This window comes from Microcebus murinus, chromosome 11, assembly GCF_040939455.1.
Source record: "Microcebus murinus isolate Inina chromosome 11, M.murinus_Inina_mat1.0, whole genome shotgun sequence".
NCBI classification, from domain to species: Eukaryota; Metazoa; Chordata; class Mammalia; order Primates; family Cheirogaleidae; genus Microcebus; species Microcebus murinus.
This window is the reverse complement of record NC_134114.1, coordinates 48,447,429-48,461,514: the sequence shown is the minus strand read 5'-3', so window position 1 is coordinate 48,461,514 and position 14,086 is coordinate 48,447,429. Positions and strand designations below refer to the sequence as shown.

At 38.0% G+C, this 14,086-nt stretch overlaps 1 protein-coding gene across 9 annotated transcripts in view; it reads right to left on the bottom strand.

Moving 5' to 3' along the window:
* The window catches only part of MAST4 (microtubule associated serine/threonine kinase family member 4), a 516,707-nt gene that overhangs the window by 234,051 nt on the left and 268,570 nt on the right, over positions 1-14,086 (bottom strand). For 5 of the 9 annotated variants that reach the window (XM_076008062.1, XM_076008063.1, XM_076008065.1 and 2 more), the window contains one exon: positions 5,112-5,147. The exons of the other annotated variants lie outside the window; for them this stretch is intronic. In XM_076008062.1, the coding sequence (XP_075864177.1) occupies positions 5,112-5,147 (36 nt within the window). The remainder of the gene's footprint in view (positions 1-5,111; positions 5,148-14,086) is intronic. 9 annotated transcript variants of the gene reach the window in all.

Here is a 14,086-nt window from a genome sequence, read left to right as displayed (position 1 = left end):
GTCCCCCCCCCCCCCCCCCGGTCTGGCTAGACATATCTTTTCAGCCTTCAATTTAAAGGCTCCTGTGACCAGCACCTTTCTTGATTGTCTTTGGCTGACCTCTGAAGATGAGAGAGTGAAATTCCCCATTATCATCGTACTCCAAGAGAACAATCCTTTCTGCTAGACTCACATTGGGTATTGAAAGCCTTTAACTACCCAGCATTTCTTTTAATCAGTTATACTGCTTTTTGGGCTCATTTCACAAAGCCATCTGGCTTTGCAGACGTTAACACAAGGTCTATGAAAACCTCACGTTTCAATGTGGCCCCACGATGGGGAGCAATCCACTTCAAAGGGTGTTCAGCTCCCAGGATTCTGGTGCTGAAATAGCTCGCTCAGATTTTTCATTGTTCTGGCCTCCAAGGAGTCTGGCCATCTAGGAGATAAAAGTATTCTTCTGAAAGCACCATGTGAAAGAAAATATTTGTTCAGTCGTGGTGTCCCTACAAATGTGATCTTATGCTCCACGGCTGGACACTTGAGAAGATGAAAATGAAGGGGCCCTAACAGATACGGTGGAGACCTGGTCAGATAAATTGGAGGCTGGGGAACGTGCCGCCCCAAATTGGAGAATACTGAGGTGCCCTCCTCCTTCCTGTGAATATCCTAGTCATTCTTACAAAATGTTTCACACATCAGGATGGCATTAAATAAAAATGTTTGACTTTTCTTTTTCCACTACTGAATTCAACTGCAATTATATTTAAAATATCTTTACTTTCTATCACTTTGACAGGCTCACTTTTGAAGTATTCTATTCATACATTTCAATAGTGCTATCCCTTTCTAAGAGATAGTAACCTGGCCTTTAACAATGCATACAAGAAAGGACTGACGGTATTTTTTTTTTCTTTTGCAAGCAGTGACTTCATTCATTAGAATTTGAGTTTGTCATTTTTAGCAGAAATGACAGCAGAAAACTGAGAGGAAATTGACATTTAAACATTTAGAGGTATAAAAATATTGTGGGGATTAATAACCAGGGGCCAAATTTAATGTGCCGTTTTAAAATGTAGTCCCTTTGACACGGCTTAACCTGGAAGTTAAATGCAGCTGACAATCCTCACCACCAGCTCACAATAGGTTTCCTCAGAGAAAAAGGCTGCCATTCCTCTTTAAGGCTCAGAGAATAAGGGTCACTGACTACTGACCTCATGGCTTCATTCCAATAAATAGAGCGGTCTCAACTCATTTCTTAATGGTGAGACGATCTGATGGCAGGAAAGACAAGCACTCAGGTCACAATTACAACTGATTTACAATTTCTACAGTGAGCTCAGGGACAGGGTGTGTCCTTACTCCAAAAACTACATCTTCTCTGGGTATGTTACACTTTTCCACTGACAGAGCCATTTAAAATGTAAGCAATATGGAAGTCTTATACTGGCATTGAAACTGGCTGTATCGATGTCTTCCAAATAAGAGGCTTACCATATTCTAGCAGTGGACTACTAAGGCAAAATAAAGATGGGAGGCTGGTGGCATTTCACTTTGAGAAAATATTACAAAGGTACTATTTAATAAGGGTAACCATTTTAACAAGAACAAGATAATCAGAACTATGTTAAATGAAGTTACATTTTTTGCTGGACACTTGTAGGCCAACTTTACAAGACTTAGATTGATCGTTAATGTGTGCCAAATATTTATTTTGAATCGGTTTTAATTTTTACCTGCGATATTTTTAATTTTTTAAAAGTACAAAGTCACATAGGTTGTTTTATTTGGGTTTGCTGTAGATTAAGACGGCCCACGAACTAAGGTGGGCTCCAGTTTACCTCATCTCATTAGGTCCAGGAATGATATCCCCGAAGACTGCCCTGAACATAAGACCTGAGATATTTTTGGAGGTATATCATTGTTTTCTGATCAGCAGGAACACTCACTTGCTTAGTATTTTTAGACTTTGGGGCTCTGACATAGCCTTATCTGATTCATTTAAATCAACATACATGATTTTATTTTTTACCCAAAGTTGTAATTTTAGGGTATTCCCCCCTTCCTCATTCCTTAAGTCCTATGAACATTAATTTTATTATTCTAGTACTTCCCTATTTATTACTCCATGCCCTCTAATCATAAGTGGTATTTTAGACACTTCGGTCCACTACAGCAACTAAGGGTTTTTCTAGCTTCAGGAATAATATTAACTCCACAGCCACAGCCTTGCCTGTGGACTCCCATGGTCACTCCAACCCCTAGTTGCTGGTGCTTGTTTATGTTTTATTTGTTTTGGAAAAATAGAGAAGTTCTCTAGCCTAATTTAAACAATTCTGTCTTCCAGAATCTCCCGGAATTGGGCAGCCTTGGAACAAATTAAAGGCTTAAATAATTGACATTATAAAAGAAATACTCCTTTATTATTGTCAATCTTATGACACCTGTTATTTGTTGTTTTTTACTGTGGTTTTAAATATCTGGGATTCTACCTATATTTTAAAACAAGTTTAACAATGGGGAATTTACACAGATATACATATATAATTATGTTCAAAATACACTTAATTATATCTTTTTATGTTTATCAACTATCAGTTTTGATGATGACTCAAACTTGAGTGCAGGAAACACAAGTGGAGTTGATCAAAATACAGCTTATTTGGAAATACTGGAAACACAATATGCCTTTTCTTTGGCCCAGTTTGAATCCTTTGTCACCTCTGCATAGATCACGATTGCCTTACAATTACCATGTCCTCTTTGTTGCTTACATTTTCCCTACTGGCCAGAAGTTCCTTCAGTTTGGTTCATCTACCCTTTATAGCTCAACCTCCATACACTGCTGAAAGTATCCTTGCTCATAAGCAAAAAACTGTTCCAAAGCCAACCAAATTCTGTTCATCTCGATCATGGTATCAGTTACATTCCAAAGAATGTCCTGATGCCTTTTAGTGGAGGATAATGTTAGAGACCAAAATCAGGGGACAAGAAGTACCTACGAGATGGTTTCATACGAGTACTAGAGGGAAGCCTGGAGGCAACTGTTCACTTTTTTTTTTTTTTTTTTTTAGAACAAAGCACAAAAAACTATTTGGTTTTGATTTAGTAATGATGATAAGTTCATACAGAAGACTTCAATTTAACTCTAAGTTTACTGTCATTTTTGGTCTTGATGTGAATAATTTAGTTTCACTCCCCTTTTCTAAATTAACATCTTTAATATTTATAGACATGCAAAAATGTGCCATACCAATCTATTTGAATTATACTACCATTGAAATTAGTAGAAACCTCAATTTTTAAAACAATTTTATTTTATCCAAGTATATCATTCAGTAATAATTCTAATACTGCAATAATTTTACCATTTCATTTTTTGGCTATAGAACAATTTTTTTTTTTACTTAAACAAACATAGGTAGAACCTACATGGAATGTCCCTCACTTCCATATGTAAAATACAGACCTCACACTTATTTGCATATGTGTTCATCTATAAACCAATATTATCATCATTTTTAATCCCAGGCAGTTTTAGTGTTTAGCTCCAATATTTCAAATGCCTTTAGAAAAACACAAAGGTTATGATTTTAACACTGTATCAGCTGAATTTCCAAAAAGGAATTACAAATGTCAGTAAATACAATTCAGTTAATATCATACTAATACAGCATAAATTAAAAGTTAAGAATTGTCAAAAACATATCAAATCCTAGACAACTTTACCCCAAATTTCAAGTGTGGCAATTTCCATAGTCCATATAATATTCAACACTAAGCTTAAAAAGAGTTAAATCATAAAAGGCCCCAAAGTACATGGTTTATTACACACTTCAGTTACAGTTCCTTGGTCATTTCATATTTACAAATCTCCAACCAGTCCAGATATGGGTATACTTCATAATTTCATTCATAACCAGAAATACAAATTATTCATAAAGTTACAGTCATTGAACACTTTAACCACTTAAGCTTTAATGCCATAACCTAATTCTGGGATAGATTAAAATGTCATGCCTGTATCCCCACATTTGCATCTTGGAGTAATCGTATAATTATCACAGAGATAAAATAACATTACATTTAAATAATTTAAACTGACATAAAAAATAACCCTTAGCTTATCAGGAAATATTTTTCCAATTAGTGGCATCAAGAGATCCCTATACTGAGAAACATTTAATTTTTGGTTTTATTTACTGTGTAGTATTATATTGCCTTTCTTATTAAGAACATGTAAGATAAAACCCCTCCAATTTTAAATTTTAGAATTTAAATGCTCAAAAACAGTTATGAAAAGTGTGAAAAGAAGGCTAAGTGAAGAAGAACTTACCAGAAATTAAAAGTCACTAGAAAGCCACTGTATTCAAAACAGAATGGTGTGGGCACAGAAACAGACAGATAGGGATCAGAACAGAGAGTCCAGAAATAGTAACAGATCCAATTATATATGGCATCTTCACATGTGACAAGGGGAATAATTCAATCCCATGAAAAATAAAAGTTCTTGTATAATAGGACTTAACTGGTTATCCATCTAGGAAAAAAAAAAAAAAAAAGAATCCTACCTCACAGTCATGTACAAAATTTAAAACTGGAGTAAGATTTGAATGCTTTTAAAAAATAAGAAAATTTAAGAGAATACTTTTATGAACTTGGAGCAGACAACATAGCAAATCATAACTCAGAAGCAATAAAGAAAAAGACATATTTGATTAAATAATAATTAACAATTTTCATTTGGCAAAAGGCATTATAAACAGATAAAAACTGTAATGATACATTTGCACACATATACAAAGGATTAATATTTCTAAAACACAAGAGCTCCTAGAAATTGAGAAAGAACAACACTACCAAATGGAGAAATGGCCAGTGAAAATGAACACGAAATGAAGAGCATTCAAATGGACAATCAACATATGAAAATTATGTTTAACATCGGTGACAGTGAAGGAAATGCAAATTAATGATCAGATAAAATAAGATCTGCAAGAATTAAAAAGGGCAGTGACATCCGTGCTGGTGAGAATGTTAGGTGATGGGCGCTCTTAATGTATGAAGGTGATTTGCTACTCCTTTGGGTAAAGCAATCTAGCGATATCTAATAAAATTAAAAACACACATACCGTTTGACCAAGCAATTCCACTTCTGGGAATCTATCCTATGGGGGAAAAAAAGGACCAGTACGTAAGGATATAGGTACAAAGACATTTATTGCAGCAATGTTTGTTGAGGGGGGCCGGCGGGGGGGGGGGGGGGGGAGAGAAGGGAGGTACCGAAAACAACATGAGTGTCCACTAACAGGGAAATGGTTAAATGAAATATGGTGTATATAATGTAAAATATTACAGAATTATTAAGATGAATGGGCTAGATCGGTATCTACTGACTTGGAAGACTGATAAGCTGAGACAAATTGAAAAGTGGGTGCTTAATGTTCATGTTAAGACAAGTAATAGCAACAACTGCAACAAATCAATGTGAGTGAAGCACCTGTATGCACAGGCTATGAAGAATGGGATAATACGGACAGGCTAACAACAGCTACCAAAGGGAAGGTTGTGAATGGAGATGGGGATTAGAAGGGGTTGGGACCATTTACTTTCTGTGTGTGTATCTTTGTGCTGTTCCACTAGTGACTATAAGCATAATATTAATCTCAAAATTTTTAAAACCATATTTTTAAAAAGGTATTAGCTTTTATTAGCAAAAGTAGTAGTATTTCCAGACATTCATCTTTAGTAAAATAGTAGCAAATGAACAAATATCCCTTCTTCACTTATACCAGTCTCACCATAATGTTCATCAGTGGTGACTTGCCTAGTGTCTACTCCATCTCTCATTCCCATTTGTGTATCAGCCATGCAGTTTGGGTGGGAATGACTATACCCCTTTTCCAGGGACTTCTGAATGGTCAAAGCCACTATTCTCCACCAGAAATACAATTCAGAACAGCTTACATAATTTAAAATTTTATGATAGTCACATTAAAAATTTTGTTTAAAGAAGCAGGTGAATGTAATTTTAATAGTATATTTAATCTAACCCAAGATATCCAAAAATACCACCATTTCAACATGTATTTAACGGAAGAATTATTAATGAGATTGTTCATTCTTTTTTTGCATCTCAATTTGGACTAGCCACACTGTAAAAGCTCAATAGCCACATGTGGACAGTGGCCACTGCACTAGAGCGCACAGGTCTAAGCTAGTGATAGTAATGCTACAAACATTACCATGTCCATGGGTGGACACATAATTTAAATGGTTCAAGAACAGAGAAACCCACAATGGTAGAAGAAGAACAAGAAAAAAAATGAACCCTGGCAGACACCGAGGGACACACTGGAAAGGAAGCCAGTGGTAGGATGCAGAAGAACCTGGGTCCTCTGTCAACACTGAACCTCTGGATCAATCTCTGCATGAAGCCTGAATTTTCTAGTCATATGAGCTAGTAAATTTTCTTTTTTTTCCCAGTCATTTTGCATTAGGTTTTCTATTACTGGGAATAAGAAGTAGACTAATTAGAAAACTCATCTATGGATAAAGCCATATCCAAAGAGAATCATTTTCTCCTTAAGTGAATTAACTCGAATGTTTAAAATGTCTACCAATTATTTATAGTCAAGCTTTTCCTTTTGTGAAACTAGCTTTCTTTGATAGTATTTTTAGAAGTCTTCTGAAAACACCCCTGAGGAAGAGTCCCACAGCCTAATTCTTTATTGTCCAGGGTAACTGTCCCCACAGTCACCATGCAAGAGGGTATTTCTCCTCTGGCCATTGAACCTCACTGGGTCACACTCTTCCTCATCCAATCCCCCCTACACATAGCCTGAGCTCTGCATTGCAGTTCTTCTTTCCAGAAGAAATATGGCTAGTTCCTTCTTACTTCAGCTTGCAATTATTACCTGAGCTGCTCCCAGAACCACCTACCCAGCTACTTCCTTGGACTTCTCTGAGGTAATTTTCTGACAAAATATTTGCCCATTTATTATCACTTATTCTTCAATTCAGTCTCCCAAGCCAGGGTCACTCACTTCCTCCATTGATACATCTTGTGGGCAATTCCATCCCCATCTTTCCACACTGTTATCACCTTACATAGTACATTCTCTCTAACTCATCTCTAAGACTATAGTTTCATTATAATTACTGGTCAGCTTTTCACAGCTCCTCAAATTAATCTATGGATTCAATGAAATTCCAATGAAAATAGCAGTAGGCTTTTTTTTGGTAGAAGCTGACAAAGTGATTCTAAAATTAAAGAACCTAGAATAACCAAAACAACTCTGAAAAAAGAAGAACAAAGTCAGAGGACTAACACTACTGATATCAAGACTTAAAGCTACAATATTCAAGACAGTGTGATATTGATGTAAGGACAAATAGATCAGTGAAACAGAACAGAAAGCCTGTAAACCGACACACACATATAGAGACAACAAATTTTCAACAAAGGTAAAAAGCACTTCAGTGGAGAAAAAAGAGTCTGTTCAAAACCTGGTGTTGGAATAGATATTTATATATAAAAACATGAACTTTGATACATACTTCATCCCAAATACAAAAATTAACTGAAAATTGATCATAGACCTAAGTGTAAAATCTAAAACCATAAAACTTCTGGAAGAATACATAGGAGAAAACCTTTGTGAACTTGAATTAGGCAAAGATGGCTTAGATAACACACCAAGAGCACTTAAAGAACAAATCGATAAATTAGACTTTATCAAAATTTAAAGCTTTTGCTCTTCAATAGCTGCTGTAAAGAGAATAAAAACACAAGCCATGGCTGGGAGAAAACATTTATAGATCATGGATAGAAGGTTTATTTATAATGGCCCCAAACTATAACTAACCCAAAGGTCCATCAACAAATGAATAAACTGCGACATAGCTCTTCAATAGGATATTACTTAGCAATAAAAAGCAATGAATTATTAACATATGCTGCAACATGTATGAATCTCAAAATCATTATGCTAACTGAAAGAAGGCAGACCCCTTCCCCCCAAAAGAGAGATCATTCCATTTATATAAAATTTTAGAAAATGCAAATCATCTTTAGGGCTGAAAGTATTGGCAACCACCTGACTGAGGATGTGGGGGTGAGGGGAGCAATTAGGAAGGGGCAGAAGGAAACCTCTGGGGGAGTGGACATTTCCTTCTCTTGAGTGTGATGGCGGTTTCACAGGCATGTACACATGTCCAAAATGTATTAAGTTGTACACTTTAAATTATGTGCATTTTATTGTATGCCAATATGTCTCAATAAAGCTTTTAAAAGAAAGAAAGAAATACAATGCTAGCTATTGGGGAAAGCCTTAACTGCGAGACAATGTAGGCTTATTCTACTCTGGGGACGGCTGAAATCAGTTCATGCTACAAGGGATTCCATGAGAGGAAGAAGTTCTGGAGTTTTGGTCTTGTTTTAGATTCTGCTATGGGTTAATACAAACTGAATCCACAATCCTTTGGTCTGTTAACATATTACAGCCTGGGAGATATTAAATAGATGCAGTGTGTGTTGGCAGGGAAAGACTAGATAGACTCCAATGAAGTACCAATTTGAACTATTTTTGCTTTAATTCTTCTTTTAAGCATTTCTCCAGACAACCACCACCATTACCATCCCTACTGTGGCCTTAAAGATATGCCTGGCCAACATCTTTCAGGAAAAAAAAAATTTAGACTAAAGCTAAGTGGCCTGAATTCTCAAATATAGTAAGTAATATGCTTTTAACTAGATGTGTGAGGACAACATTTTCCCTGTGATTCTATCAGAATCTGTTGCATTTATATACAAATTGGTAATACCTTAGAATTCCACCTAAAAAAGCCACCATGGTTCCCCTAAGATATGAAACCTGTGTAGTGATCGATTAATTCATTGCAGCGTATGATGTCAAATGCATTTTAAAAATATACTCCATTGCTTCCAAGTACTTCTTGAATCCACAAGGACTGGTCTTAGCATTTAAACTAATTTACCCTAGACATAAAAAAAAAAAACCTTCTGCTTATTCTCCCAGATAATTGATTCTTGGTTTGTTAAGATACTAAACTCTATGCTTTATACCCTAAAATACAAAACCCCTGGTGCCCCATGCAAAGCAAATACTGATGTTTACTGCCTTGGCAGAGAGGGCAAGGGGAGCTGAGAAGTGGAGAACTCTCCCACCCTCTGTCCGGCTGTTAGCCCAGCGGGAAAGTCCCACTGCCCGTGGAGTAACCATTACCACCTGTCCCATAGCAGCTACACGTGCAAGTCACACAGCAGTAGCTTCTCAAAGCAAATGCTCTCCTCAGTTTCCTAAAAGTAAATCATGAAGATAACCTCTGCCTCAAAGCTGCCCTCTCTCTAAGTAAAACCACATACATGCCACCTCCACCACCACCACCAATAGAAGCCCCACCTGGAAAATCAGAGCTTAGGAGGAATTAGGCCTTGGTGCTAATGTCACCAGAAGGTTAATCCCATTCAAATCTATGACATATCAAAAGTTTAAAATGACTTTTTTCCACAAAATAAAGAACACATAGTATATGCTAAATTAACATTTTCTAAGAAACGACATCTTCACATAAGCACCTACAAAACATATAAGTGTTTCTGGAAAGATTACATTTCTACAATATAGGCCTTTTAAAAACCTTCCCTCAATAGCATGTTTGAATTTATTATTAGAAATTTCATTCTAAAAGTACATTAAAATGTATCTGCCCATGCTAGGTCAAATTCATGCCACCCATTTCCACAAGCAAATCAAACATTACTGACTATAGTCAATAAAACCTTTTCACCCCATATAAATGTGTTCACAGAACTATCTGCACAGAATCTCCCCCTGGTGCCGGTCACAAGTGATCTGGGTGAGGCATGCGGTGAAGCAGAGTTCAGAGGGCCACTGGCAAGAGAAGGGAGGCGTTACTGGCATGTTCCATAGGCATGTCTCAAGTTCCAACACAGAAGCACGGGAAAGTCCTCAACCTCATCCTGGGAGAGGTGACTTTATAAAACAACATGGTAAAAGACAATGCATGTGTGCTCAGATGAAAGAAAAGACCCACCAAAATTCTCAGAGGAAGGGGTCACTATCACAAAAGCAAAGAAAGAAATGCTAAAATACATCTTTTCCCCTCTAGCACCTTAGGTCTGACAGTCCGCAGCCACAAAGAGTAAGAGAGAAAAGAGTTTAGTTCTCAGGAGTTGAAATGGCAGAGGAGACGGCGAAGATTCTAAGGAGAAACACTGAGGCAGCACAAGTAAAATCCCAGCTCCCCTCCTCTGCGGTTCCACAGAAGGCCACAGAGGGTCCAACTTGTACAATGAGGGCAAGGATAGAACAATACAGAATTCAGCTGCTCCACTCACATGTCTAATTGGATACTGAATGTATTTGGGGACTGCCAGTTACTGCAGCTGGGACTGTCACCAGCATAGCTATCACTGCTCTCTTTATTAAATAATCTGAGGTAAACTTAGCATCCTGGTAGTGCTGGGTGTGTGACTCCAGGTTTTCCCTTTGGCTACGGCGTTATAAGCTTTTACAATGAGTCTGGGGTCTTGATTTCCAAAATATTCAAAGAAACTATGCCAAGCATGATGAAGTTAAGCAAACACCCTTTATTTGGTCCACACTATGGATGTGGATGCTAGAATTTATGTCCTAACAGAACAAAACATACCTACTCTCATGCTGATTTCTGTGTTTCTGGCTCAGCATGCTGACCACAGAAACGAAAGGCTCCTTTCCAGACTCTGGTGGTGAGGAACCCTAAATTCTGGTTATGGTTCACAATCATCGTACATACTCTCTGAGCCCAAGTAATCTCAAATCCTCGAGTTGCTGGTTACTCATTTATCAAAGATATCTAACATTAGATTCCTCTTAAGGTTTCTTCCAGCTCTGAAATCCTATGACTAAAATGTTCCATATGCACAGCTACAATAATCCGTATCATTCTCATCACAACCCCTGTCTGTCCCAAGTCACAATTTGAAGAAGTGACCTGTATCACCGGCTGAGAAGCAATGGATTATTCTGCAAGAGGAGCCACAGAGAGCAGGGAGTTAGTTCCCTCACAGCCTGATACAGAGCATGCCAGATACTCTTATAAACCCTTTACAAATGTTAATTTAATCCTCTAAATTTGCAGTCCCCAGCCCTGGGCCACATTACTGGTCTGCAACCTGTTTAGGAATGGGCCGCACAACAGGAGGTAAGAGGCAGGTGAAGCTTCATCTGTATTTACAGCCACTTCCCATTGCTCACCCTTCCCAAGCCCCATCTGTGGAAAAACTGTCTTCCATGAAACTGGTCCCTAATGCCAAAAAGGTTGGGGATCTCTGCCAGGACACAATAATATCCTCATTTTACAGATGGAGAAATTAAGGCATATAGAGGTTAAGTAACTTCCTGAAGGTCACACAGCTGGCTAAATGGCAGGGATAGGATTCGAACCTAGGCAGTGTGGCTTCTGAGTCTATGCTTTGAAATGCCACTCAGTGATTACCTATGGATTAATAGACTTGAGAAGGTGGCTTTTACTAACAGTGAAGGAGCACAAATACCCATCTGTCTCAGTGAGCCACACTGCTGAAAAGGACTGCTCACTGAGAGACCCTCCTCAAAATAGTTTGATTCAGATTTGCTAAAAAGTTATTTCAGTAAATATATAATAGAGAACTTCCCTTCGTGCCTTTGGGGATCCAAAAGCCCAATCCACCACTATACATACAACCTGCAGCTCACGGAAGAACAGTCATTCTCAACTGGGGCAGCATTTTAGATTCACCTTGAGAGTTGGTTAAAAGTACACAAGCCTCCATCTTACCCTGCAACCCGCCCCCAACACACACAGCATTCTGATTTGCAACCTGGGAGGTGTCTGAAAATGCACCCGTATTTCTTAAATCTCCCCCAAGTAACCTAACCCTCTCCCCTGGGGCAAAACTAAGGTCTTCCTATAATTTTCAAGGGTAAGAAGATCAATCCTACATTGTTTCTATCTCCCAAATCTCCCTCCTACCCACTTCACAGAAGACAAATGCATGCATGATAAGGAATGTTGCAAATACATGCCAAATACCAAACCAGCTATTCGATGAATATATAAATGCAATTGACATTCTTCCACAGCCTGAAATCCTCTCTTTACTCTCAGGATATATTACACCATTCTCTTTTTACATAAACATGCCACTTTAAATGCTAATTCAGATGCAACGCTCAATTTTTTCTTCATTTTGTTTTTGGGTTTCTCACATTCAAAATGACACTGGACTTACATTTGGCTTCCACAATACATATTTTGAATTCTTGCTTCAATATTTGTGGGGGTGGGAGGGTAGAAAGTGCTAAGAAGAAAGCTAAATTTATTTTAAAACGTATCCAAATACAGTTTACATGTCCTTTATCTTGCCTGAATTAAACTGTTTCCCTCTCTTTTAGGAAATGTTGCTTTCACTTTGCTGGAAATCTCATAAATCTAATTCAAATCAGTTGTAAAACCAAGGTGATTCCTTCCCCTTGCATTCTAGAAATAACCTCATTTTACTCAAAATACTTCTCTGAATAGCCAGTCAAGGCAGTGTATTTTGAAACATAGAAGGCCTGAATGCAAGTCTTCTTTTTAAAAAATACACAGATATATATACACACCAATTACATCAACCCAGACCATTCAATTACATAGAAGGCTGCTTCCTATCTCATCTCAAAATGAGAAATTCCAACCTTAGAATTACCCTAATCCAATGCATGCAGTTCAATATATCTACAGTAAGACAAACTATCTCCAAAGTCCAGCAGGCCCTGCTCCACCCAGAGGATTCCAGCAACCATCGGGTTCCTCCACTTCTCTTTGACAATTCTCTCCCCCTCCACTGATCACTTTCATCTTCCATCCCACCTCTAAACATCCTTCCTGGCCCCTACCCAAGAAAGGCAAAATAAGAAAGAGGTAAAATAAGTTTATTATTTGTTTCATCATTTATTAATTTATTCATGAGGCAAAACGGTTCTCCACGAGTGCTCAATTCTCTGGTAACCATGTCTCTTCCCAGTTTACTAGAAGCATCCTACTAATGAATCTTCTCCTGTTATATTAAATGCAGCTTAGTGACACCCTGTCCACAGTATATACATTTCAATGAGGCATCAAAGATCCAACATCTTCAAGATCCAACTGAATGAATTCTAGTACTGGGATGTTTGACACCGTGGTAGGGCTGTCTAAGATACATATATCCCCTTTGTGGTTAGGGATGTGGGCTTCCTAGCAGACCTGAAATTATCAAATGCCAGTAGACACTTACCCTACTTATTCGATGGCCAGCCCTACTAGACTCCAACCACTCTCAGAATGACAATTAAAACAACAAAAGGCTGAAAGGAGGAGGAGGATAAACTCTATAGAGAGGAATACTGGTACTAGCTGCTAGTACTGTTGCTAGATCAAGAAATTAAAATAAGCCAAGACTCTTAAATTGCCTCTCCAGTAACTTCAATCCACTCGGCCAGTCCTCAGCATGCAGAGAAATACTTTTCCAGGACTGCCGTGCACATGAAGAGCTGCTTCTGCTACGGGTTCCTGCTGCTGGCTGCCCCTTTAAAAGCATCTTTAAAGCATGTGGGGCCAAAGAACATAAAGCTAAGAAACTGCCAAGTGTCAGTCACAGCTTCTAAAAAAATAAAGTGATAATTGTGGATTTTATAGATCCCAGACCTTCAAGGCTCCATGAAACAATGCACTGATGCTCATAATTAAACAAGGTAGAGGAAAGGCCATTTTAAATAGCAGGGAGAATTTATGTGCTAAGAATAGAGCAGATTCTTTCTCTATGAAAAAATCTGAACGACCATTAAAAAGCAGGATGCGAAGAGGCAAGAGAGATGGCCCCAGCCAATTTCCTGCTCCTCTCTCCGGGGTATAAACACTACCAAGGCACCCTAGGCCTCTCAGTCCTGGAGAGCTGTTTATTTGGGCAATTAACATAACACAAAGGGGTCCTCTAAAAATAAACGGTAGCTTCCAGGGACACCTTGGTTTTGCCCCTAACCATTCATAAGCTTGTATCTTACAGTTTTCCACT